At 52.3% G+C, this 27,430-nt stretch overlaps 1 protein-coding gene across 9 annotated transcripts; it reads left to right on the top strand.

Annotated features, from left to right (window-relative positions):
- Positions 1–16,693, top strand: Zmiz2 (zinc finger MIZ-type containing 2). Of its 9 annotated transcripts, none has more exons than XM_029545168.1 (20): positions 1–18; positions 6,071–6,234; positions 6,505–6,618; positions 6,697–6,811; positions 7,155–7,357; positions 7,545–7,728; positions 7,910–8,170; positions 8,355–8,534; positions 9,116–9,193; positions 9,402–9,570; positions 10,332–10,476; positions 10,550–10,760; positions 11,388–11,493; positions 11,706–11,863; positions 12,865–12,932; positions 13,472–13,540; positions 13,770–14,014; positions 14,420–14,589; positions 14,669–14,911; positions 15,586–16,668. In XM_029545168.1, the coding sequence occupies exons 3-20, from the start codon at positions 6,569–6,571 to the stop codon at positions 15,691–15,693; spliced, it is 2,763 nt and encodes a 920-aa protein (XP_029401028.1). In that variant the 5' UTR covers positions 1–18; positions 6,071–6,234; positions 6,505–6,568; the 3' UTR covers positions 15,694–16,668. The 9 variants fall into 9 exon arrangements, with proteins under 9 accessions (XP_029401028.1, XP_029401027.1, XP_021066298.1 ...); XM_029545167.1 differs by lacking the exon at positions 1–18 and adding an exon at positions 226–290; XM_021210639.2 differs by lacking the exon at positions 1–18 and adding an exon at positions 614–651 and having other exon boundaries at positions 6,508–6,618; positions 7,251–7,357; positions 15,586–16,693.
- Positions 16,694–27,430: the final 10,737 nt, after the last annotated feature.

Here is a 27,430-nt window from a genome sequence, read left to right as displayed (position 1 = left end):
TGGAGGCTACGTGGGCAGGTATGTGTTGTTTTCACTTTCAGCGATGGGCTTCTCAGTCCCTGTCTCCAAAGACGCACGGGTCCGCCATGAAAGACTCGAAGGTTCCAGACGGCCCTAGCCAGTGCTCGGTCACGAACCGACTAGACGAGCAGGCTTTGGCCAGGCCCAGGCCCAGGCCCTGCCTGCCCTGCCGTGGCCCCGCCCCGCCATAGCCCCACCCCCGTTCGGCCCCGCCCCGGTGGACAGCAGCAGGAAGCGCGCGGGGCTCCTCCGACGCCGCGGTCGCAAAGGTGCGGAGGGGACGCAGGGTGCAGGCCGGGCGCACTGAACTTCCTGCACGGCAGCCAGTCGCCGCCCGGGCCCAGCCCGGGCCCAACCCGGCCATGCAGGCCCGCACTCGCCCCTGCCCGAGCCTCTGGAGCACCGCTCGGGGCTCCGCTGCTCTGGCCTGGGGGGCGGGGCCGGCGGCGCGGCGTCATGCATATGCATGAGCAGCGCGGCGGCGGCTCCATTGTGCCCTCCGAGCGGCGGCGGCGCGATGGCGCGGGCGGCGGCGGCCCGGGGGCGGCGGGCGGCGCCGAGGGCGGGCTGAGCGCATGGAGCGGCGCGGGCCGGGGGCCGCGGCGACGGGCCGGGCCGGGCCGGGCGGAGGTGAGCGGCTAGGTGGCGCGGGGCACTGCAGGCGAGCGCGGGCGGAGGGGCGCGCAGGTGCGGCAGGTGCGGTGGCAGGTGCGGCCGGTCCCGGAGCGCCGGACGGTTTTGGCTTGGCCCGGCTCGACCGCCCACCTTCGGGTACCTGTCCCCCTGCGCCGTGCTATCCGACTCCCTCACCCCTCCGCTGAGCCTTTGTTGGGGTTGGCCCAGGGGTGCAAGTGGCCTTCGGGGGCCTCCCGAGCCGAGGAGGCTGATGGGCCCTCGCCCTAGCCTGTCGTTCCAGCTCTGGAGCGGGGCAGGTTCACCTTCACGGAGCACCCCTCGGGTTCCCACTTACGTGCTCACCGTCTGGGCGATTTGGGGCCGGGGGTGGGGGGTGGGAGTCGTTACTGGCCCGACAAGGAGCCGCGCTGCCGCTGGGCTGAGGACGCTGACCTGTCAGTCCCTGGCCGGGTTTTTGACAGGAACACCGTTTTTGCAGACTGAAGCTCAGGCACGAAGGTGCCCCACTCTCCCTAAATTTTTTGTTCTCCTTGGTACCCTTAACACCACTCCTAGGTGCCCAGTTCTCCCCCCCCCCAAGTATCCCTTTCCCTCAAGGTATCATTTTCCCAGTACCCAGTGCGTTTCTTACTTTGTCACCTTTCCTGCCTGTCTCCCCTATCCTGCCCTCATCCTTCTAGGGTTCCTTCTTTTAGTAGTTAGAGACGGTGTTTGGTGATGTCTTTTAACTCATTTATGTTATTGCAGAAAATTTCATAGGGACACAAATAGCCCCTGTGACCTGATGAATGTGAGTAGGGTGGACAGACTCACCACCAAGTCTGGCAAAACCAGTACAAAGGGCGTCCCTTGACACTTGAGAATGGTAACTAGGGAGGGAAGCTTAACCTTCCTCAGCAGAGCTGACCTCAAGGCCCTTGAGGGTGTGGAAGCGGACTGGAGGTTTGATGAGGATGCGCAGGTAAGAGACAGGCCCGCCATGTTTAGGGAGCATCCTGATGGCTGGGGTTGATCTGTAAGGGCTGATGACTTACATAGCCTAGAGTGGCCCCCAGATTTCCATTTTAAACCTTGTGCATTGAAGTCAGGTTTGGTTGGGCTGTTGGCAGACGCTCATCCCTGGAGTCCTTCATGAACACTTGTCTGCACAATGAGGCTAGCAGGTAGGCAGTAGGCAGGACGTCTAGCCTCTGGGCACTTGACCCTTCCTTAAATACTAGGGACTCCGGGATTCCGCCTCTGCCACACTTCATACCTGTTGTGTCCTCTCCTCCCGCCATGTGATTTACTAGCTTACCTTGAACTCCTAGGCTCTTCCTGCCCCAACCTCCTGAGTGGCTAAGACTACAGGTTTACACCGCCTCACCCTTTCCTGGAACTGTCATTTCTGTGGAGCCTTTTGGTCCCAGTCTCTTTTCCTTTTCTTTTCTTTCTTTTTTCTTTCTTTCTTTTTTTTTTTTTTTTTTTTCAAGACAGGGTTTCTCTGTGTAGCCCTGGCTGTCATGGAACTCACTGTGTAAACCAGGCTCTTTGAACGCAGAGATCCGCCTGCCTCTGCCTCTAGAGTGCAGGGATCAAGGTGTGCGCCACCACGCCCGGCTGATCCCACTTTGTTAAGTTGAATCCTAACCCTGGATCTTGGGAGGAGTGAGCCCTATTGAGAAGGACGTAGGCTGGGAGTGCTACCCATTACTAGGTCTTGTTCTTAGCTGCTCAGACAGGTAGAAGTGGGTGGAGCCAGGAGACTTGGAGTGTCGCTGCTCTGGGACACCTGGAAAGAAGGTTCTCTGGAGCCCCAGAAAGCTTTGTACTCCTAGATGGAATTCAAGTCAGAGCAGCTCTGTTAGGGGACCTGGCTTCTAGGTGCAGTTGGCACCCTGACAGGCCAGGCCTCCTCTTCAGCTGTGCCATGGAAGTGGGAGGTAGATCTACACTCATAGAATACCTGCCTCTCTATAGTCAGGAGCGGGGGGGGGGGGGTTCCACTGGATACCAGATCTGGGGCTTGGGGCCTTCCCACCAGACGTACATGTTGAGGTGTGAACTTAGGAGTTTAGCAGGAAGTCCTCCCAGCAAAGAGAGGCATGCTTAGGGGGAACTGGAAATGTCTGTGGTCTGTGTCCACAGCAGAGAAGCATTGTGGGTGGAATTCCCCAGGCTCATGTGATGTAGAAGGCCCCTGTTGGTGCCTCCCCACCCTATACCTACCCTGCTCTCGTCTCCCCAACTCTGTTCTGTGTGTTTCCTAGATCAGAGGCTCTCAAACTCTGGTCAGGTGTGTTAAACATTCAAGTCTCAGGACCCAGCCTGTGCTGATGACCCTGGGTGGAGCCAGCAGCCTGTCTCACCAGTGACTGGAAAGCTCTGACATTGAGTGTTGCTGCCTTAGGGGACTTGAAATGAGGCAAGAGCATACTGGCTGCCTCAGCCTGGTCCCCTCCCTTCTTGGGACAGCAGAACAATCCTGGCCAACCCCAAAAAAAACAGCAGTTTTTTGAGGGGAAGGGTGTTTGCTATTGGTGATGTGGTTCTGTAATTATGTAGTTAATTTTGTTTTGTTTTGTCTTGAAAGGGGTCTCACTGTGTAACCTAGGCAGGCCTTGAACTCATGACCCTTTTGCCTTTGTCTCCCAGTTGCTGTGATTTTATGTAGGCACCAGCACACTAGGCTAGTCTAGAACTCATCATCTAATCAAAGCTGGCCTTGACCTCCTGATCCTCATGTCTCTACCTCCCCAGTGCTAGGGTTGTAGGCATGGGCCACCATACCCAGGTTTGGCTAAATGTTTTATTGTGAGATAATTTGTAGCTCTCGCCAGTTGTAAGAAATATCACAGAAAGTTTCCTTGTATTTCTACCCAGTTTCCTCCAAATGGTAACATTGTGCAAAGCTGTAGTAAAATATCACTCTGGGACTAGCACATTGCTACAATCAGGAGGAGCCTTTCTGTTGTGGTTTTATATTCACGTCCATCTTCTTTCTGCTGAAGTTATAGACCTGGAAAGGTCATCCCCCCACCCTTCATTCAATCCCTGACCACTGTTAACCTGTTTACAGTTTTCCTAATTTTGGCAGATGATAGAATCATACAATACAGCACCAGTAATTGGCTTTTTGCACTCAACCCAGTTTCTGGAAAATTCATCTAGATTAGGCTGTAATGTGTTAGCAGTAGTGTGCTCCTCTGGCATCTGGGCTGTGGGTGTCCTGCACTGATGAAACTATTCTTTCATTGAAGGATACCTGAGCCATTTCCAGTCTTTGGCTGTGATAAACATTCGTATGTAGGTTGGTCTATAAACATAAGTTGACATCTCTAAGCTATATGTCCCAGAGTTGAGTTGCTGGGTTGTGCTGTGGTAGCCGCAAGCTCGGATTTATAAGAAATAGCCAGACTGTTCCAGAGTAGCTGTGACTTTCATTTTACATTCTCATGGGCGATGCATGTGGGGTCTAGTTTCTCCTTGCCAGTGTTTTATGATGTCACTTTATCTTAGCCATTCTTCTTTAATCTGTTTCCTGACAGGATGCTAAGTACTTTTCCTTGAGTTATTTTACCATTTATGTTTTCTTTGAAGAAGTCTATTCGTGTGTTTTGCTGATTTTCTATTTGGATTTTGTTTTAATAATAATTTAAGCTGGGCAGTTAAGGCGTACAACTTTAATCACTAGGGAGTCAGATGGATCTTTGTGAGTTTGAGTCCAGCTTGGTCTACAGAGCAAGTTCCAGGGTAGCCAGGGCTACACAGAGAAACCCTGTCACAAAAACAGTAATAATAATAATAATAATAATAATAATAATAATAATAATAATAATAATTTAATAATTTGTTATATATTTTAGGTGCTGTGCCGCCTTTTTTGGAACAGGTGTAAGCATTTCTTCCAGCTTGTATCATATCTTATAATTCTTTTAGCAGATCTTTCACAGAAAAGTTTTTAATTTTATGTATCAAATTTAGATTTGGTATCAAATCTAAAAACTTTTTTGCTCAGCCTGGATCCTGTGGAGTTTCTTTGACATTTTCATAAACATTTTACAGTTTAGTATTTTACATTTAAACCTAGGACCTAGTTCATTTTGGTATATGCTGTGAATTGGTTGTTGTTGTTGCAGTGGTGAGGCTAAAACCCAGAACATGACATGTGTAAACACAAGACAAGTGCTCTGCCATTAAGCAGCATCTAGAGATGCTCCCACCCCATCATATTTTGTGTCTGAAGTTTTTTGTTTACTGATAGACTCTAGTTGCTCATGCACCACTTGTTAGCAATGCCCTTCCTCCACTGAGCTGCTTTGGTGTCTCTGAGAGTATTTGGCTATTTTCCCATCTCTTCTCTCTTCCATTAAGTCATGGTTTTGTCTTGATTCCTGTTCCTCTTTCCTGACATCCACATGGTTGTTCCAGACCCCACATGTCTTCCCACCAGGTCACCTTCCAGGATCCAGCAGGAGCAACAGAGATGCCAGCCTCTGCTGCCAGCTGGCACATTCTGTCTCCAGCTGCCTAGGCAGGACCTGGCCTGGGCTAGAATCAAGTGTAGTTGCCTCTGAGAGCTAGGGGACAGACTCCTGTGGGTGAGGTTTCTGTGCCCCTGGTTAGTTCTCTTCCCTGGTAGCCTGGGAAGGACCTCTGGGAGCCTAAGGCTGCCCAGCAAGGACAAGTCACAGTCCCCTTTTCTCTCTTTCTCTTACCTGTTCTGGGGCTTTGTGCGTGTAGCCCTGCCCTGCAGAGCCTCCAGGTCTGTACTGAGCCCTGAGTGTTAAGTACAAAGAAATGTTTGTTCCAGAGCTGAGTGGGTGCTGTGGTACCCCTTGCCCCTACCAAAAAGAGGGCTTCAGACAGGAGCACCCAGGTCTTCCCAGAGAAGTGCCCGACACATGGCTAATGTGCCACTCTGGCGAGACCAAGCAGAGGTAGGCACGCATGTGGTCCAGGGTATATTAGGACCTGAGCAGCCGAGGCACTGAGAAAGGCAGGGAGTGGGAGTCTCCTGTACCAGGCACTGCTCTTACCTGCTGTCACCTCCCTATCCACCAGCCACTGCTACGGTTTTCTAAGAATGAAGCCCAGTTGGTCCCATCTTGTAGATGTGCGTTAGCATGGTCTCACTTTGTGGATACCCCACACACACCTACCCCACACACACCTGCTGTGCTGTGTGTGTCACTGCCATGTTGGGAATTCACAAGTGTCACAGATGGGTCTGTGGGGGGCAAGATGTCCACTTGACCATATACTTAAGGCCATATTTGTCTCAGGTGTGTGAGTGCATATGTGCACACATGCAGGCAGGCAGGCGCATGCACACACACACACACATACACACACACACACCTGCTCCCCTCAAGTCATCAGGATAAGGTTGAAGGTCCTTTGACCTGAAGCCCTTCTGCCACCTTCTTGATAGGAGAGAACTGCCAGCCAGGGGCTGGGTTGGTGCCTGTGTCCTGTGTCAGCTGTGTCGGTACAGCCGCCCTAAGGCCAACCTGGTGGATGGACTGTCGTTGTACATCTGCTGCCTGACTTTCCAGCCTCCGTCTCAAAGAACACTCAAGCTCTGCTCCTTCACAGGTCTCTGGGCTCCCCAGGGTGGGGGCTACCCCTCTGACCTTCTCCAGGGCCTGCTGAGGGTTCCTGGCTTTATATGGTTTATATGGAAAGGGTATATGGGAAGTATTTGATATCAGAAAGCCCTTTTCCAGGGTTGGTCCAATGGCTTAAGATGACAGAGCCCTTGTTAGAGTAGCTTCTCACTGCACTCTGGGCTGACATCTGCCAACACTACTACTGCCCTGGCTTTGTCCATGCTACCGTGAGCTCCTGCCTCTCCCTCCTGTCCAGCAGCCGGAACAACTCCTCCCAGATAAGTTCCAGCACATTGGGCCTGTAGGCTGCTCCATCACCAATGAACCCCATGAACCCCATGAAACCTGCCCTGCCCCCTGCACCACACGGGTGAGTGTGGGCTTCTGTGGCCTGCCGTGGTAAGCCCTGGGCCTTCTGACCCTGCCTTAACCAGCTGCTCTCTTGTAGTGACACTTCATTTGCATATGAGTCTGTGCCTTGGCAACAAAGTGCCACTCAGCCAGCTGGGTCACTGTCTGTGGTCACTACTGTGTGGGGAGTTGGCAACGCAACACAGAGCCAGGTGAGTGCGCACTGGGGCCATACCCCCAGCCCTCAGGATCCAGAGCCTTGGTGGTGCCTCTACCATCTTAGGGCTCCAAGAACCAGGGACCAAGCGGACTGTCTGAAGCACAAGGATGGGACTGCCTGAGGGTCTCAAGTCAATAGGTGCCTTTCTTCTGTACTACCATGGGATGTCTTCCCCTGGCTCCAGAGACCCCTCCAGTCAGAACTATAGACAACCACTCCTGCCACCCAGGTCCTCCCCCATTTGCTGGACATGTCTTGGCATCTCACACTTTAGGACTGTGTCTTAAAGACAGCGGTTTGGCTCGTTCTCTCTGGTGACTCCCACTTCCTTGTAGGTTTTGGGGAACCCCATGGGCCCTGCAGGAAGCCCCCCTGGTGGTTCCATGATGCCTGGTGTGGCAGGTGGCAGCTCTGCCTTGACCTCCCCGCAGTGCCTGGGACAGCAGGCGTTTGCTGAAGGAGGTGCTAGCAAGAGCTACGTACAGCAAGGCGTGTATGGCCGAGGGAGCTACCCTGGGGGGTCCAGCTTCACCACCGGGTAAGCAGTGACTTGAGCCATCAGCCTGACAGTCCTGCAGAAGGGTTGGATGTTGCCTGCTCCTCCCCTGCTGTCTCTAGTAGCTACAGTGGAACTTCTATTAAGAATGGAAGAATGGACTTCCCTTGAGTGCTGTGTCCCATAGCAAGCCTCTCTAGACAGTAAGGAAGTCCTATATCACCTACAGGTATGCAGGAGGCCCTGCAGGCCTGGGGCTCCCCACACATGCGGCACGGCCCTCAACTGACTTCACACAAGCAGCAGCTGCAGCTGCCATGGCTGCTGCTGCAGCCACAGCAACAGCCACCGCCACCGCCACGGTAGCTGCCCTGCAAGAGAAGCAGAGCCAGGAGCTAAGCCAATATGGAGCGGTAAGGCCCCCTCCAGCTCCTTCATGTGGTGGTAATTATGGGTGGGCTCGGTAGATTTGGCAAGGCATCAGGTTCTGGGGACAAGTGTGGAGTGTGCTGGGTTTCACGAGGCCAGTGAGAGAGGGGACCATGGCAGCAGCTAAGAGTGGGGTCTGACTCTTCCTCTTCTTTCTCCTCTCAGATGGGGACTGGGCAGTCTTTTAACAACCAGTTTCTGCAGCATGGAGGTCCTCGAGGACCCAGTGTGCCCCCTGGCATGAACCCTTCAGGCATGGGAGGAATGATGGGCCCCTCTGGCCTTTCCTCTCTGGCCATGACTCCCACCCGGGCAGCAGGCATGACACCCTTATATGCAGGACAGCGACTGCCTCAGCATGGGTACCCTGGGCCTCCCCAGGGGCAGCCACTGCCTCGACAGGGGATCAAGAGAGCCTACTCAGAGGTGGGTATCTTGCTGGCTCGGGCTCGGTCCTAGCGCCCTCCGAGTTACGACAAGGGTGGCATCTGGAGTGAGAGAGGACTGCCTGTGCCCAACAGGATCCCATACACACACGCACATATATACATGCATGGCAAACTGCTTCCCCCTGATACCTCTCTTTCCCTGGGCATCCACTTCCTCTCAGGTGTATCCTGGGCAGCAGTATCTGCAAGGAGGCCAGTACGCAGCCAGCACTGCCCAGTATGCTCCTGGCCCTGGGCAGCCCCCTGGCCCTGCCCCCTCCTACGCAGGACACAGATTACCCCTGCAGCAGGGCATGGCCCAGTCCCTGTCTGCCCCTGGCCCCACGGGACTGCATTACAAGGTAGGACTGGTTCCTGTGGGCCTGGGCTGGGTTGAGTACCATGGGACTCAGTGGGCCTTTAGGCAGGTTGGCCAGGGAATCCTAGGCAATATGAGAACAGCTCTCAGGGTGACTGGTGGTGCGCACATGCCTGCCTGCCTGCCTGCCTGCCTGTGAGCAGTTGGTGTAGGGAACAGCAGGTAGGCTTTCAAGCCATACTCTTTGTGAAGCTGTGCATTTCACTCCCTCACTCCTCTACCCTGCATCCTGACCTCTGTCTAAAAGACAGGCCCTTGCGGGCAGTGCCTCCTCTTTGGGCACATGGGGGATGAGCACAGCTCATGTGGAGCCTGGGAAGGCAGGATGATGAGGCTGAGAAGGGGGAAGGCAGAGGGAGCCTTGTGTGCACTAATCTTTCAGCCTTTCCAACTAAGAGGTTCACTCCTGTTTGATGTAGTGTTAACTTTTTGTATTATGAAATCATCTCAGGGGATGTAGAGAGTGCACAGATCATCACCTCTGTGTGGTACAGTGTCTAGGATTGGGCCTCGGGGGTCAGTGCAGGGCAGAGCCCCAAGCACACTCAGTTTTCTCTCCCACAGCCCACAGAGCAGTTCAACGGGCAGGGCACCAGCTTCAACGGGGGCAGCATCAGCTACAGCCAGCCTGGCTTGAGTGGGGTACGGGGCTTGACAGGGGTGGATGGGCCGGGAGGTTCACAGGGTGGGTACATGGAAAGGGGCACCCAGGCAGGGGCAGCCCTGCCTAGTACTCCAGGCTGCCTCCTGCCCACTTGGGTTGTGATGGTTTCCACGGGTGCTCCGTGAACACAGACTACCCTGCCTCCCCTGCCATTCTGCTTTGACTGTTTATGCTCAACCTCTACAGCCTTCCCGCTCCATCCCTGGTTACCCCAGCTCCCCACTGCCGGGGAATCCCACACCACCCATGACGCCTAGCAGCAATGTCCCCTACATGTCCCCAAGCCAGGAAGTCAAGTCTCCTTTCCTGCCTGACCTCAAGCCAGGCCTCAGCTCCTTGCACCCATCACCCTCTGGTGAGTGTTTATTTTAAGGCCAACACCCACCTGAGGTGTCAGTAGCTTGGGTAATCAGGACTCAGTAGAGTCCTACAGGGAGCTTGGAAAACCAGGGACAGTTGCTAGACCCCGAAAAAAGCCCAGTGCCCCAGCTTCATAAGAACTAAGAAGGAGTGGGGGGAGCTGGAGAGATGGCTCAGCAGTTAAGAGCACTGACTGCTCTACCAGAGGTCCTGAGTTCAAATCCCAGCAACCACATGGTGGCTCACAACCATATATAATGGAACCTGATGCCCTCTTCTGGTGTGTCTGAAGAAAGTGACAGTGTACTCACATACATGAAATCTTTAAAAAAACAAAAAACAAGAAGGGTTAGATCAGATCCTCCTGTTTCACATAGTGGCCCTGTCAAAATCTTTCTGTGAAGCCAAAATGAACCCTCAGCAGCCCAGCCCTGCTACAGACCCCTACTTCAGGGAGACTTCTGTGGAAAAAGTCCAGATTGAATGTGCTTCCTTACTTGGAACCACGTCCTGTGACTGTTCAGATGTGATTCCATCTGTGCTTGATAACCAAGCGGGATAGGACATGCAGACTGTGGGCCCAAGTTCTAAGAAGAAACACTAGTGGGAGCCCCATGTGGGGGGTTATCTTAACCTCTCCAGAGTTTCTGACTGGGGTTGAGTTAGGGTTTGGGGCTCTAGGTGCAGAAGTGTTGTTGAGGGGCAAGATCCCTTGGCAAGGTACCAAGCTCATGGCCAGCGTACCTCTGCCCTCAGGAAGTGTCCCTTGTGATGAGCTGCGCCTGACCTTCCCAGTTAGAGATGGGGTGGTCCTGGAGCCCTTCCGCCTGCAGCACAACCTGGCTGTGAGCAACCACGTCTTCCAGCTCCGAGATTCTGTCTATAAGACCCTGATGCTGAGGTGAGCCTCACTCCCATCTTGCCCCTGGTCCCTGGCTGCACAGTATGGGCTCCATCATCTTCTTCCCTACTAGGCCTGACCTGGAGCTGCAGTTTAAGTGCTACCACCATGAGGACCGGCAGATGAACACCAACTGGCCGGCATCTGTGCAGGTCAGCGTCAACGCCACACCCCTCAGCATCGAGCGCGGAGACAACAAGACCTCGCACAAGCCCCTCTACCTGAAGCACGTGTGCCAGCCAGGTCGCAACACCATCCAGATCACTGTCACCGCCTGCTGCTGTGTGCGTAGTGTGGGGCTGTGGGAGCTTGTGGGTGAGGGTCTGTCTCCTTGAGAAGCAAGATGTCGCTTTTCTGTTTTACTCTGTCCTTGCCCTTTAAGAAAAGGGAACCAGTTAAATACACTCTGTTACATTAAAAAGATTTAATGCTCCTGTTGATTATGTCAAAGAAACCAAGCTCATGGAAGATGTTCCATCTGCACTGGTCTGGGCCTCACCAGGTTCCAGTGGGCAGGATCCCAAGTAGACCTTGAACTGCAGGCCACCAGGAGCCATGCTGATTGAGGTGGCACAGAGATAGGGTGGCTCAGAAGCCATAGCATGTCAGGAGTTCCAGGGACTTGAGGAGGTTGTGTTTTGACAGAAAACTAGACAGTGGTTGAGCAATACCAGAGTGCTCTGCTGAGGGCTGAGACAGTGTGGTAGCAAACTAGAAAAGCCCCTGCCTTTGTCAGCACTCGGGAGGGCCTGGCTGCCAGGATGGTGGCTGGCTTGGCTTTCTTCCATACTAAACTCTGCCCTCTGTATCTGCACTCCTTGAATTAACTCTTAGACATGTCCCCTGAGCCGGATCCACCTTCCCTAGCTCCTCCCCCTAGCCTCCATGTAACACCCTTCACTCTGTTGCAGTCCCACCTGTTCGTGCTGCAGCTGGTGCACCGTCCGTCTGTCCGCTCCGTGCTGCAGGGCCTCCTCAAGAAACGCCTCTTGCCCGCTGAACACTGCATCACCAAGAGTGAGTGCTCTCTGCTCAGCCGCCTGCCTGTGCCTGACTGACCCTGCTTTGTGGCCCAGAGGCCATTTCCTCTCAGACTGCTAGTTCTGACCTGGGACAGCGGTTAGCTAGCTCCAGGCTACCTGAGGGCCTTTGCTTGAGCAGTGACTGGGTCCCTGGTTAGCCATGGTGTTGGGGTCCTTTACTCAAGACCTTTCCCCTGTTGATGTCAGTAAAGCGGAACTTCAGTAGCGGCACCATCCCTGGCACCCCTGGGCCCAATGGAGAGGATGGGGTGGAACAGACGGCTATCAAGGTGTCCCTGAAGTGCCCCATCACCTTCCGCAGGATCCAGCTCCCAGCCCGTGGTCACGACTGTCGACACATACAGGTGTGTGGTCCCTGTAGACATTTGTTGCCCTTAAGATTTTGAGTTTGTGGAGAAACCAGAAAGTCGCCTCAGTATTGACTAGAATCTAGGTGGAAACTGCTTAGTGATATTAAGAAGAAAGAACAGTTGGGTGGGGGTTATGGAGAACCAGAAAGGGGATATCATTTGACATGTAAACAAATAAAATGATTAAGAACAGAGCAGACCACAGAATCCACGGAAAGAATTCTATTTCCAGCATTTACCCAGCTGAGATGCACGGTAATATCCATAGCTGCACCCTGTAAAAACTTCAGATAAAGACATGTTTACCAGCAGTTAAGAGAAATATTTTGAGCCTAGTATAGTAATCTACACCAGTAATCCAGGATCTCGGGATCTTAAGTGGAAAGCCAGCCTGAGATACAGTGTGATAATCCGTTTCAAGGGTTTTTTCCCCTTGAAATAGGACCTCAGATATCCCAGGCTGGCCTCAAACTCACTGTGTAGCTGGGACGAGCCTGACTCCCTAATCATCTTGCCTTAAGCTCCAAGCGTTGTGTCGGCAGGCAGAAGCCACCTCACTCAGTGTTGGAAAACAATGTTCTTGGCCTCATCCTCTGTTGGGTGGGGAAGGCAGCTTGGGGCATCCCAAGCTGGGTCTATTAAAGAAAAGGCTGCCGGGTAGTGGTGGTGCACGCCTTTAATCCCAGCACTTAGGAGGCAGAGGCAGGCGGATTTCTGAGTTCGAGGTCAGCCTGGTCTACAGAGTGAGTTCCAGGACAGCCAGGACATACACAGAGAAACCCTGTCTCGGAGAAAAGAGAGAGAGAGAGAGAGAGAGAGAGAGAGAGAGAGAGAGAGAGAGAGAGAGAGAGGAGAGAGAGAGAAAGGCTGCCATAGAAACCTGAAACCTGATACCTTAAATATATACCTAAATAAGTCCTACTTTCCTGAAGACTGTCATAACACCCCTGTCCACTGTGGTGATGAGAATGACCGCTGTCCCTGTCTCTCCACAGTGCTTTGACCTGGAGTCATACTTACAGCTCAACTGTGAGCGGGGGACCTGGAGGTGTCCGGTATGCAAGTAAGTCAGTCTTGTTAATGATGAGGGAAGAGCTGCCACTTCCTCAGAGGCTGAAACATGAAATAGCATCAAGAAGGGCTCCCTAGGGCTGGAGAGATGGCTCAGTGGTTAAGAGCACTGACTGTTCTTCCAAAGGTCCTGAGTTCAATTCCCAGCAACCACATGGTGGCTCACAACCATCCATAATGAGATCTGATGCCCTCTTCTGGTGTGTCTGAAGACAGCTACAGTGTACTTAGATATAATAAATAAATCTTAAAAAAAAAGGGGGGGGGGCTCCCTAACAGACCAGAGCAGCCCATCTCAGGGCAGAAAGCGCCTACTAAGTGGCCTTGCATAGCATCCCCTCACACTGGACTGCCATAGTGGCTTATCCAGGGTTACCTCACATAGGGTCACCTGGTACATACCATAAACAGTTGCTGCACACACAGGGGCCCTTACAGAGTCACCTCACATGGGTGACAGAGCTGGAGAAGTGATAGGGTTGGCACCCAGCTGGGCTAGGCTCCCTCACCAGTCTCCTTTGCTTTCTACAGCAAGACGGCATTGCTGGAGGGCCTGGAGGTGGATCAGTATATGCTGGGCATCCTGATTTATATTCAGAAGTAAGTGTCTTCTTCCTGCTACCCTGGCATCTGTGGCCACCAGGGGGCGTGCTGGAGTAAGTAGTGCTGTTCTCAGAGCCTCTTCCACGGTGAAGCAGCTCCATTCCTGGCCAGTGCCTACTGCACATCTAATGAGTGCCCAGAAGGTTTCTGGGTAGCAGAAAGCCTGGTTGGAAACTTCCTGAAGCTGAGTAGGGCAGATGACCAGTACCCGTCTGTCCCTTCTTAGCTCAGACTATGAGGAGATCACCATCGACCCTACATGTAGCTGGAAGCCAGTGCCTGTGAAGCCTGACCTACACATCAAGGAGGAGCCGGATGGGCCAGTGCTGAAGCGCTGCCGCACCGTGAGCCCTGCCCATGTGCTCATGCCCAGTGTGATGGAGATGATTGCAGCCCTGGGCCCTGGCGCTGCCCCCTTTGCCCCATTGCAGCCCCCTTCGGCCCCTACCCCCAGCGACTACCCCAGCCAGGGTGAGTATGGCACACCCAGGCTTGAACCTCAGGTGATCCTGGGCAAATGATGCATCTTCTCCAGATCAGCCTCCTTGCCTGTGGCAGCGTCACAGCCACGGACGGGTACAAGTCCCATGCTGGGGATGCCTGCCCTTCAGAGCCCGTCTCTGGCATGGTGGGAAAGTCATGGGGACCAGCAGGGTAGTGAGGCTTCCACCTTCCCTTATGGTTTGGAGTAAGGCCTTCACTGAAATACTTGCATTTGTTGTGGGCCCCTTTCCATCCAGCGACTGCCCAGGTTCGGCCCCCTTGCAGTGATGTAGAATTACCGCCCGTGTGGCTGCAGCCCTTCGTGCCCTAGCTTCCTTTCTACCTGGCACGTCCACCTAGCTGAGTTCTGTCTGTCTGACTTTCCTCTTGTAGGTTCCAACTTCCTGGGGCCTGGAACCTTCCCAGAATCCTTCCCATCTGCTACACCCACCACCCCAAACCTTGCTGAGTTCACCCAGGGGCCACCCCCAATCTCCTACCAGTCTGACATTCCCAGCAGCCTCCTGACTCCAGACAAGTCTGCTCCTTGCCTCCCAGGCCAGGTTAGTGCTATGTACAGAGGCCCATGGGTGGGGAGTCTCCAAGGAGTCCTATTCTAACGTGTTCTTTCTCCATCATCAGATGGCACCAGCAGGCCACCTGGACCCAGCCCATAATCCTGGCCCACCAGGACTGCACACTCCCAACCTCGGGCCCACCCCAGGAACCCAGCTACACCATCCAAACCCTTCCCCTGCATCCCGGCAGCCCCTGGGCCAACCAAACACAGGGCCCATCAGCGAACTGGCCTTCAATCCTGCCTCGGGCATGATGGGGCCTCCCAGCATGACTGGGGCAGGGGAGGCCTCAGAACCAGCTCTGGATGTAAGTAGCCAGTCCCCTGTGGGGTGGGAGCCGCTGGTCCCTGGGTCTACACACCTTGCTTCATAGAAGGGATAACAGTAAACCTTCAGGAGGGAATGTCACCCAGGGGCAGCTGTACCAGGACCTGTGTGTGGTTAATGAGTGACCTGCCCTTAGAAGCTTTGAAGCCTGGGAGTGTGAAGCTCACAGCGCTGTCCTCAGAGCCCAGTGTGACCTGGGCATTAATTCAGTTCTGCATCTTGGTAAGGCAGGCAGCTTGTGAGCAGGAGCATGAGTGTGTGTGTTCACTGTCCTTGGACCATAATCGAAACTCAGTGAAGTTCCAACATGAGGACGAGGAGGAGCAGGCCAGAGCAGAAAGCCCCGGGGGCATGGAATCCTGCTGTGGGCCCTGGAGATCCTTTTTTAGGCCTGTGCATCTCCAGTGCCACCTCTTGGTGGTTCTCACTGGCTCCTGGGGACCATGTCTCAAATTGTTGTCCTGTAGCAGCCTTCCATGGGGAGATACAGAGGCCACTGCATACAGCCAGATGGCTTCACTCAGGCACCCAGCATTTGGCGGGGGAAGGGCACTTTAGCATTCCCACTGGGCCTGAGACCAGAACAGCATGGCCACTGGAAGAGAGGGCTCTGCGCTGCGCCCACCACTGCTAATGTGTTTGCTTTGCCCTCAGCTGCTCCCAGAACTGACCAATCCTGATGAACTGCTCTCCTACCTGGGTCCGCCTGACCTCCCCACTAACAGCAGTGACGATCTGCTCTCGCTCTTTGAGAACAACTGATCCTGTGTTAACCCCTGGCCTGGCGAAGACACACTCAAAGATGCCACCACAGCCTTCCCTTCTCACCCAACCGCACAGGATGCCTGCCGGTTCTCCCTGAATCTCCCAACGCACACACCCTGAGCTGGGGCCTGCCACTGCCAGCCCCTGATAAACTGGAAGCAGCCCTGTGCTCCATGGGGCCCCAAGCCAGTGGTCCTCACACCCTCCCTCATCAAGCTCACTGCTACAGAATGGTTCTTGTGAGGTGCCCTGCAGGCTCTGTCAGCCCCACGTGCACAGCCCTCTGCCCCAGACTCATGGCCTTGCACTTGTCCGTCCACCCTGCCTGCTCCTACCCAGCCTGCATCTTGTCCAGCGCTGATCCTTCTGTCTCTGCTCCTCCTCAGAAGAGCTGGCTGCTGAGGCTGCCTCTGTACCCTTGGTCTGCAGCTCCAGTGCCTGGGCCTGGCAGCCTCAGAACCATACAGAGCTCCAGCCTTTGGGGGCCTGGCGCTCCCACCCAGCTGAATCTGGTTCAGGGGTTCCTCCCTCCACCCTGAGCTTCAGGCGGAGGCTGGGGTGGGGGCGATAAAGCACAACAATGTACATAGTGTAGACATGCCAGCAGCTGGGAAGGGGAGGGACGGCTGTTTCAGTCAGCATGTTCCTCTGGACTGGCCTGCGCCTTCCATGTGGTGTCTGCCCCTTACTGAGCACAGACAGCTCAGGGGAGGTTCAGCTCCTCTAGGGGTGGGCTTTCAGACTCAGCTCTATGTAAATTCTCCAGTGAGCTGCTCCCCCAAGTTTCTCTTTTCTGTGAAAGTGAAGAATTAGTACAGCTGTGTTTTTTAAACCACCTCATCTCTACCCTGCGGCCCACACCCAGGTGGGGGAGGCCATTGCATCTGCTGGCAAAGCGCCTGGGCCTGTGAGCAGGGTGCCGGCCTGTTGTGTCTCCTGTCTGTGCAATCTATTAAAGGACTCCCTCTTGGTGGGCTTGGCTGAGTCCTTCCTTTGTGCTGAGGGGCTTTGGCCTTCCTGTTCTTAGCACCCCAAATAAAAATCTAGATGTTTTCATTCAAGCTCAGGATATCCCTGAGCTGTAGTAAATTTCCTTTACCCTGGAATTTTCCAAGTTGGCTTCAGCTGCAGAGCTATTTTGTAAAGCGTCTCAGGCTTGCCCTGGAGACATTTGCCACCATGTCACCTTCCCTGGGTGTGCCCTAGGGCAGGGAGCCAGCTATCTGTCAAGTGACTGCAGCATGGCCAGAGGCCTCAGCAGCAGTAGGGGTTGAGCCCCTTCTTGGCCTGCGCCCTGCCTAGACAGCATTTCCTGTATAACAGGAAAGGTGAGAACCAGGGAGGGGTGAGGGGAATCCTCGGCTGGCTGCCAGAGCCTTCCCTGCAATGCTGGAGGAGACTGCCTGGCAAGAGCACTGAGCCGCCTGCAGAGGCCCAGTAGCTGTCTGACATTTGAGAACACACCGGTGGCCCTCCCTTTACCCTAAGGAGCCTGTTTGCAGCTTTTCTGTCCTCTTGCTGAGAGTGGGGGAGGGGACAAGTGGAGAAAAGAGCAGTGGGCCAGGGCCACGTGAATGCAAGGCCACCACCGCAGTGTACAGCCTCTGCGGGGGAAGGGGAGGGAGAGCCAGGATGCCAGCATAGACTCTGTAACAGGTACTTGCAATCCGGAGAGCCTAGGGACCAGCGACACCATAGCCATTTGTCCTGAATTTCTTTTGGACCTGACAACAACCATCCGGAAAACCCAGTACTCAGGAGATGGACAAGTGATTAAGGAGTTGCTGCCAGAGCCCCTCCCTGTGCACTGTCGTGAATAGGTGGCAGAAACTCAGTATGGCCTTTCTGAAGCTCAAGGCTAGTGAGCTGCACAGGACCTGTACATGAATTCCTCTCAACAAAGCAGGCGCATGGACCCAGTGAGGGCTGCTGGCTTCAGGGCTCCCCACCACATCGCACTGACTTTGTCACTATAATCTTATGTATGTGCCAAACATTACATAACTTTAATAAAGTTGGCTAGACCTGACATACAGAATACATGTTCTCAATGCCCCAGGGTATATAGCATGTCTCAGGCAGTTAGACGAACCTGCTGCCTCTGCATTGGAGTCCAGCACTTAAGCGGTAAAGAAACAAATTTGGAAATCACATCTGGTTTTGAGACGAGACAGGCTCCCCCATGAAGCCCAGGCTAGCCTCATCATCCTGTTTTGCCTGAATGCTAGAATTACGTGTGCATCACACCCATCTTTTAGCAAAAGATAGGTTTAAAAAAAAAGTGCAGGCAAGTGAAAACACAGCATACTCAACCTTAGAGCAGAGCAAGGCGGGAGTGAGTAACCTTGTGAGACAGGATCTCACTAAAACTGGCTGACCTGAAACTCAATGTGTAGAATAGGCTAGCCTTGAACTCAGAGATCAACCTAATTCTGCCTCCTGAATGCGTGAATTCAAGACATGCACCCTCAAACTAGCCAACAGCCCACTTTTAAAAGGTGGAATTTTTTAGTTGGTTGGTTGGTTGGTTTTCCGAGACAGGGTTTCTCTGTTTCCCTGGCTGTCCTGGAAGTCACTATAGACCAGGCTGGCCTTGAACTCAGAAATCTGCCTGCCTCTGCCTCCCAAGTGCTGGGATTGAAGGCGTGCACCACCACTGCCCGGCAAAAGGTAGAATTAGGACTGGAGAGATCACTTAGCAGTTAAGAGCACTGGCTGTTTCTCTAGAGGGCCTGTGTTTGATTCCCAAAATAGGGGAGATCACAACCATTTGTAACACCAGTTGCAGGGGATCCATCCAATGCCCTCTCTTGGCCTCCTTGGGCACCAGGTACACATGTGGTGTATGGACATAGAAACAAGCAAAACACACAAAGTGGAGGCAGAGACCAGTATGGTCCATATACAGGACCACCAGGGCTAGCTACACAGAAAGACCCTGTCTCAGTAAGTGGAGCTCGAAAGTCTGTACTAGCTATATATCTAAAGGGACTAGACATAGCCAAGAGGAAGGGAGGGAAGATTGGGGCAGAGAAAGTTGGGGGAGGGCTGGGTAAGGGAGCTGGGGAGATGGCAAAGGAGTTCAGCATGCCTACAGCTCTTGCGAAGGTCCTGAGTTCAGTTGCCAGCACCCACATTAAGTGACTCACTTGGTTTTGTTTTTTTCTGAGACAAGGTTTCTCTGTGTAGCCCTGCCTGTCCTGGAATTTGCTCTGTAGACCAGGCTGGCCTCAGAGATCTGCCTGCCTCTGCCTCCTGAGTGCTGGAATTTAAAACATGTACAACCACCCGCTACAACCACATGTTAACTCTAAGGGCTCCCTGCTACCTTTTGCCTTTTACACATGCCTTCATACATGCACATATAAGTAAAACCTTAAGAAAGCAAACATTTCTTTGCCAGCAAATTTAATAAGCCTTTAGCTAACCTGACTAGGAGAACAAGGGGAAAGTGAGGAGCTAAGTGTGTACCTCAGCTGTCCCAGGCTATCTCCCCAGCACCACAGGCTAGCAGGAGAGAAGGGAGAGGGAGAAAGGAAGAAGGGAGAAAAATATACTCATACCAATTTTATGGGAATAAGATAACAGTAAGAATAATAATGTTAACAAATCAGATAACAAAGTAGACCAATTGCCACATAGAAACACAGATGCCCAAACCTACAGGACACAAATCCTCAGCGAACTGACAGGTAACTGATGGACACAGTCATCGGAAGCCTTCCCTTGCTTTTGGGAAAGCCCAGTGTCAGATGTTGAATTCTATGACAAGAAAGAGGAGCCACTGGACCTCCTGAGACCAGACCCTTAAAGAGGGGTGTAAGGGTCCCAGGTTCTTCTATGCCTGCCCTTACTCTGAACCACATGGAGACCTGGTAGAGTTATTAGAATCTTCTGGGCACTAGAGCTGTGCTGATTCTGAGCTGTTCTAACCCGACAATCCTGACCTGGCCTACCTCCCAGCCACTTCCCATTCACATGGCATTCATAACCTGTCATCTTGGTCCCTTTCTGGCCTTCTTGATTGCTGTCTCAATGGCAGCTCCCCTCTTTCTGCCTGAGACCCTCTCTTTCTCTCTTAGGGCACGGACATACCACCTTATCCTCTCCTGCTGGCGACCAGCTTTATATTGACCAATCAGAAGGTGCTGGAGAACAATGTCCTGCAAAATACTGAGGCAGCAGATGCTTCATAATAATGACAATACCAAGTCTAGGCTGAGTCCAGACTTCTGGGTACAGAAATCTATGTTTAAATGCATGGTGCACAAAAACAGTCCCCAAGAAGCAGGAAGTCCTCAACATGTATGGCGGGCTGGGCACCTTTCCCACTGCCACCATTCCCTCCCTGATGCAACCCTCTCTGTCCCCAACCACTCTAGGTCTTCTTGGTTCTAAGAAGTCAAGACATCAGCACTGTATTTGTTAGAACCATTTTCTGTCCTGTCTTCCCCCACCCCACCCCTGCTGGCCATTTACCTTTTGTCTCAAAGGTTATTGCCCTGTGGTTTGCTTTTGTTTGAACTGTTGTAAAGACTACACAGAAGTGATATGCTGTTGAGGTTTGAGGGGTGCCCTCCAGGGTGCCTGCTGGCCCAGCCCACAGAGATGCCCATGACCCCTAAATGTGTCCAGCTTTGAACTTGATGTAAGTGAATCTTAGGATTTGTACCTCTTTGTTAATTGACTTTGTTTTGCTTTTTGAGACAGGTTCTCTCTGTGTAACCTTGGTTGTCCTGGAACTCACTCTGTAGACAAGACTGACCTCGAACTCACAGAGATCCTCCTGCCTCTGCCTCCCAAGTGCTGGAACTAAAGACAAGATGTGAACCCCAAGAGAATTAATGAGTCTCCTTCCTCCCCCTTCACACTCCACCTCTTCCCTGGCTGGGCATTCCCCTGCTGAAGGCTTTCATTGTGTATTAGCCAGGACTTTTGGGGGAACAATTTGAACCAGCTTAGGAAAGGAAGAACCCAAAATAGTATTCCAAGATCTGCCAGGGCCTCAGGCACAGCTGGGTTGGGGTGGGGAGAGGGCTGGAGGGGGGAAGGGGGAGGTGGAGAGGTTGGCTGTGGCTCCTTGAGTGCTTGGTCTCAGCCAGCTGCTCCTGTGCCATTGTGCCTGCAGAGGCCAGCCCTCAGCCACCCCACACAAAAGGCCTAATGGCTGTGCCTTCTGATGCCAGGGATGGCTCTGGTTGGTTCCCATGTGGGCCCACCTACAACTAGACTGAGAGGAGAGAACCCTCTCCAAAGTCTGAGGGACAGTCAAAGAGAGCTCCTAGTGTAAGCATCCTCCCACGGCCCTCAGTCCTAACTCCTCAGTTCTAGCCTCTGACTTTATCTGACCCACGGTCCTGGAGGAGGCTTCTAGCTCTAGAACAGATGGGGCCTTCTGCAGCCTGGACTCATCCTGTGAAGGGCCTTTCCCAGTCCTGATCACAGGTGACCAAGTAAATGTAATTATCCCCACTCCCATTTTTTTTCTTCATTTCTTTTTCTCTTTTTCTTTTTCTTTTTTTCTTTTTTAGGTCAGGGTCTTACCATGTAGCCCTGGCTCACCTGGAACCTGCCATAAAGACCATCCTGGTGGTGAACTCAGAGACACCTCTTGAGTGTTGAGTGCTGAGATTAAAGCCTGTGGTGCCACCATGATTCTTTATTTTACAAAGGCATCACTTTTACAAAACAAACAAACAAACAAACAAAACGGCCAAGTACCTATATGACCTTGAGGCTGGGCAACAGTCCCTGGTTTGCGCTGGGACTGTAGCTCAGTTCCTTTCAGTGCATCTGTATTTTTGTGCTTTACCTGTTACTAACCTAAGGAAGTTGGTTGCTGATATCTTTAGACACTTTAGGAAGCATCCTGTGAAATAGAAATGTTCTCGTGTGGGCCAGCCAGAAGGCTCAACCAGTAAGTGCTTGCTCACGAGTTTGACACCCCAAGTTTGACCCCGGAACCCACAGTGAAAGGAGAGAATCAATTTCTCCCGGTTGTTCTCTGACTCTACATGTGTTCTATATGTGTAGCACTTATGCCCCACACATCAGACACACGCGTCATACACACATAATACATATTTTTTTTTAAAGGTTCTCATGTGGTCAAAGAGTCCATTTGCCAGAGGAAATTACCAACAAGATCTCTGGCACCATCGCCTTCTGCAGTATAACTTCCCAGCAAGCCCGATCCAAGCAAGGATCACAGTTTACATGGGGTTGTCAGATATAATCTGACTTTTAGTCTTTTCCAACCTACAATAGTCTCTTTAAAAATTCTTTATCATCTCCTCCCTTGTCTGTCGGGAGGCAGGGCTAGAGAGTGATTAAACACCCCTAGGGGTACTTTGTGCAGCTGAATGTCAGATCACTTGTTTAATGCAAAAAGCCCTGGCTTCCATCCCCAGTAACACAGAGGGAACAAGGTTTTAGCCTGGGGGATCCTGTTAGACTGTGAATTCTGGGGTCACCATCTTCCTGATTGGTTGCCTCAGCTTAGTGCAGTCAGCATGGGGGGGGGGGTGTACTCCACCCATGTTGGTGTGACCTGCTGGCCAGCCTAGGGCTCACAGATGTGAATACTTGCAAGTTCAGAGGAGGAAGTATTTGCTAGTCGTTGTACTAGGATTGATGATTTCTCAGACTCAACAGGCAGTCTCAGTTGAGGGATTGCCCAGATCAAGTTAACCTTGTGACTATGTCTACATGGAATTCTCTTAATGCTGATGTGGGAGGGCCCAGCCCACTGTGGGTTGTGCCATCTCTAGGCAAGAGGTCTTGGGCTATGAAAAGGGCTATCTGACCATGGGCCAGTAAGCATTATCTCCCAGTGATCCCTGATTATGCCCTACCCTGACTTTCCTCAATCATGGATGTGGTGGTTTGAATATGCTTGGCCCAGGGAGTGGCACTCATAGGATGAGTGGCCATGTTGGAGGAAGTGTGTCACTGTAGGGGTGGGATTTAAGACCCTCATCCTAGGTGTCTGGAATCCAGGCTTCAGATGAAGGTGTAGAACTCTCAGCTTCTCTTGTACCATGCCTGCCTGGGTGATGCCATGCTCCCACCTTGATAATAAAGGATTGAACCTCTGAACCTGTAAGCCAGCCCTAATTAAATGTTGTACTTATAAACATTGCCTTGGAGCCAGGCAGTGGTGGCTGCACATGCCTTTGGCGCAATCCCGGAACTTGGGAGGCAGAGTCAGGTGGATTTCTGAGTTCAAAGCCAGCCTGGTCTACAGAGTGAGTTCCAGGTCAGCCAGGGCTACACAGAGAAACCCTGCCTCAAAAACCAAAAAAAAAAAAGGAGTTGCCTTGGTCATGGTGTCTATTTACAGCAGTAAAACCCTAAGACAATGAATGGACCTCGTAGTATGCAATTAAATGAGCCCTTCTCTTCCCCTAAGTTGTTTTTGGTCACAGTGTTTTATCACAGTAACAGAAAGCAAACTACAAAAGTCAGCGCTGAGGACTGGGGCTCAGCAAGCCATGGGTCGACAGCGAGCTCATGGCTAGGTCCGGATACCAGAGCTGTGTCCAAGGCTGGAGACTGCATCCTCAGGAGGTGCATTAGGATGGCAAGTTCTGCTTGTGCTCTGGGTGGGAGGCCTCTCTCTAGCCTTTCTTTGTTCTCTACGCTGTGTCTCTTGTTCTTCCGATGCATCATGAGTTATTAGCAAGTTTTCCATAAACCCATTGATCCATTTAGCTAGAGTTGGTTCTATTGATTGTAACAGGTAGAGAAACCTCACTTGGGACAAGGACATTTGGCTGGATGCTGTGATTCATGCCTTTGATCCCAGTACTTGGGAGACAGAGGTGGCTGGGCTGGTCTACAGAGCGAGCTCCAGGATGGCCAGGAAAACACAGGGAATCCCTGTCTCGGGGAAAAAAGGAAAAAGGAGAGAAAGGAAGGATATGTGTATTTTAGTTCTGGCTATCCTAGAATAGTCGGTATGAAATTTGCCTCCTGTTAACCCTTGTACGTTGGCAACATAACTTTTAGCCATGGTCAGCACAGCTGGGTTCTCTGGAAGAGGTGAGGTTCCAGGTCTACCCCAATATTTCTTCTGGAATCAGCTGAGTAATGTGGATAAATGGACAGAATCTAGAGGTTACAAGCCTCAAACACGGGGAGGAGGGCTGGGGGAGGGGGACTGGGCACAGCTACATCCTGGCTGTTCTTGGAGGACAAGATCCCAAAAAACAGTGAAGAGTGCTATGCTTGAGTGCTGCCCCCTAGGGGCCCAAGCAGCATTGCAAGCCACACAGCCTGAGGCAAGCTGCCCTTGGGAGGTCCAGGAACAGATAAATGCTTTGCTGTCCTGAAAATTCTCAATGTGCTTGAACAAGAGACCTCTATAGTTTGTCCCGGTGAAATAAGAAGTTGAAAACAAACAAACAAGCAAAACAAAACAAAACAAAAAAGCCCCAGCTGCTGGAGGCAAAGGACTGAGCTCAGACTTCTGAAGTGGCGCTGCCCAGGGCTGGAGCCAGCCTACCCAATGTTTTGTGAATGCACTATGTCTCAATCACTCCAGAAGAGAGGGCATCTCTTTCCCAGTATTTAAGCAGACGTTCCAGGGAAGACCCCAATTTCTTGAAGAAAATACCATTATGTTACATGCCAGAGCTACCCAATCCTGAGGTTGGAAGTGAGACTGGCTCCACCTGGAACGCATTTGTGGCAGGAACTCCCTGGGAGCAAGCTCTGATGCTCTGTTGATTATGATGCTATGTTGGTCTGATGCTGTTGACGTTAGAAACAGGCTAAGATCTCTTGGGAAGAGGCAGTAGCACTTACCTGAAATCGCCGGAGGCTCAGAGGGAAGATGACCATGACCTGAAGGCCTCTAATCCAGCCACTATACAGCAAGACCTGCCCTCTTCCAGCCCAAAAAGAAGAGACTAGAGACTAACAGAGAGCTCTGTCCTGAGAACTGTGTGCCGTTTCATCTGGGAGGCTGTTCACGTGTGGGGTCAAGTCCATCCATTCTGCATGGACAGATATCTGTACTAGGCCATGAAATCCAGCTTTTGGTTATTTAAGGCTGACATCTCTCTGGCTTGCCCTTCTTCCTTCCTCGTGGTAATGGCTGATTTGGAGCAGTCAGTGTAGCCCCTGGGGGAATCCCAGGGCAGTTCTCCCAGGTACTGTTGCTCTCATAACACATAAGCCCTAGTGCCTATGCCCTTGGGAAGGGCTCAAATCCCCTGTCGCAGGCTTACGTGAGCCTGTGTAGCGTCAGGCATGTTGGTCAGTTCCCAGTAGTACTCACTCTTCTGCCTGGCAGGTGTGCCTGGCTGGGTGTGGCTCAAGCTCTTCCCTTTCCAGGCTAAGCAAATACTGAACAACCGAGCTACATACTCAGACTTCCATATGCTTTTGCTCATGACATGGAGAAATTAGGATCCTTCTGAATTGTTGGGAGCCTGTTAGGTGGTGTTTTCACTGATCCAGGGTCTTGCTACAAGTGCCTTGTTTCGGGGCCTGGGGATGGTGCTCAGTCAGTAGACTGTTTGCTTAGTTTGCCTGGAGTCCTGGGTTCTAGTCCCAGCATTGGATAAACTGGGTATGCTGGCTCATATCTGCAATCCTAGTCCACAGATTTATTCGTTTGTGTTCATTCACATTTATTTACTTATGTATTTACATTTATTTACCTGTGTGTATGTGTGTGAGTGTGGGCACATGTACAACTTAAAGAAAAAATTTGCAAGTTGGATTTTTTTTAACATTTAATGTGTGTGTGTGTGTGTACATGTGTGTGTGTGTGTGTGTGTGTGTATGTGTGTGCATGTGAAGGTCAAAGGACAACTTGTGGGAGTCTGTCCTCTCCTTCTACGATGTGAGTGCCAGAGGTTATACTCAAGTCATCTTGTCCCCTCTGAGGTCTCTCTGTATACATCTTGCTTTGAGGTAAGGTCTCTCTTGTGACTTCTGTCGGTCTCCTCTGATTCCCAACCTTTAGAGTGCTGGCATCACAGATGTGAGCTGTTGGGGTCTCTCACCTCCACTAACCACTCTCCCTCTAAACATTATATTGCGCCCCCTGCAGACGCACAGGATTGCCACTGAGAAGACTCTCCCCAGGGGACTCAGGGCGGGCTTAGAATCCTTCCTTGTCTGATTAATAAAAATCATGCTCTGATCAGTGCAAACCGACAGGGCATTCATTTCCCTTTGCAGCCCATCTTATCTTAGGATGTTAAGCTCTCCAGTACGAACCCAGTCCAAGGTGTTTTCTGCCCACGCAGAGACACACAGTGAGCCTCTTCATCTGGCCTTTTCCCCGGTTCCAGGGCCTTGTATTGCAAGCACTTTTACCTGCTAAATCATCTTGCTGGCTCAACAGAGGGACAGTGGAACATATCAGCAAATTACATGTCTGGTAAGAAATTAGACCCAGTATATGTAAAGAACTCCCAAAATGCAAACAATCACCAAAACAACCAGTTAGTTAAAAATGAAGGCAAGTGCTCCTAACCATGGGGCCTCCTCCCCATCCCGGTCTCTACCTTATCCACTAGACTGACTCAGTCTTGCCTACTGTCTAACCAGTTGGTCTCCATTGCCTCCAGGCCTGGACTTACAGACTCCTCCCAATGACCTGGCTTTTACATAGGTGCTGGGGATCCAAACGCAGGTCCTTAAGCTTGTCCTTTGAGCATGTACCACCGGCAGAGAGTTTTGAGAAAAGCAGGTTACATGATGCTATATGCACAAAGTGCACTGGTACAGAATTTTCCAGTTTGGCAAATCAAGACTCTTTGTAGTTCAACCGAATGTGCTTTTGGTCTGATTCATCCAAATAAGGCCTGGCCAGACCCACATTCCTGAGGTTCCGTGTTTAAAGGCCTTACAGCTCAGAGCCAACTCCAGCAGCCGCTCTGGTGAAGGTCTTCACCGCGCTGACTCTCCCATACTCGGGCTTTGGTTTTGAGGCAGGGCCTCACACATAGCTCAGGCTGTATGGAGCTCACTATCCTCCTGTCTCAGTCTACCTAGAGGTGGGATTTACAGGCGTGTGAAGCATTTGTTTTGAGAGTACACCTTAGGCCTCATGATGAAATGAGAAGACCTTGGGGCATTGGGGGGACGGCGTGGGGGGGGGGGAGAAAAAAATTACAGGTAGACTCTGACCAGGATCGTGTTTAAATAGCTTCCTCCTGGAGAAAACACACGATATATTTGGAAAGTAGGACATTTAAAAAGTATTTCATAATCTTTAAAATGAGGGGGCTGCTTGTGCCCGCTCCCCAGAGTTTAAGAAAACGGAGGCGCTCGGAGGGTCCTATCAGGAAGCGGCTGCCGTTGCACAATGCCGGTGTGGGTCCTGGATCTCGGCGGCCCAGGGATGCCTGCCGGTTCGAGTTTCCGCAGCGAGGGCAGCGCCTCAGGACCCCGCCCGACCTTGAAGGGCCGCTCGACCTTGAGGTCCATGTTTGCCTCAGTTACTCGCTCTGTGCAATGGGAAGATACGCAGTATCACTGGGGAAGACCAGGGGCCCCGACTCGTTCCTGAGGACAGCCAGATTGCGTGGCCATCCTCCCTAACCGCCCTCGGTCTCTTCCCCCACCGACCGCGCCGCAACCATCTAGTAGGAGCCCGCGGGCGGGAACCTGCCTCCGCGCGCTACAGCGCACGCGCGCCTCGCGCCCCGCCCCCACCCGCGCCCGCGCCCGCCCATAGGCCTGTCGCGCCGTCACTCCGTCTGGGAAGCAGTTG

Source organism: Mus pahari, chromosome 13, assembly GCF_900095145.1.
Source record: "Mus pahari chromosome 13, PAHARI_EIJ_v1.1, whole genome shotgun sequence".
Lineage (NCBI taxonomy): Eukaryota > Metazoa > Chordata > Mammalia > Rodentia > Muridae > Mus > Mus pahari.
This window is presented reverse-complemented; position numbering and strand designations above follow the sequence as displayed.

Excerpts from the sequence above, each read along its gene's own strand:
- Zmiz2 (XM_021210636.2), top strand. The coding sequence starts at position 6,569 with ATGAACCCCATGAACCCCATGAAACCTGCCCTGCCCCCTGCACCACAC. Across the intron at positions 7,358-7,544 it reads GGGTCCAGCTTCACCACCGG|GTATGCAGGAGGCCCTGCAG; the intron begins GTAAGCAGTGAC and ends TATCACCTACAG. Across the intron at positions 14,590-14,668 it reads CTCCTTGCCTCCCAGGCCAG|ATGGCACCAGCAGGCCACCT; the intron begins GTTAGTGCTATG and ends CTCCATCATCAG.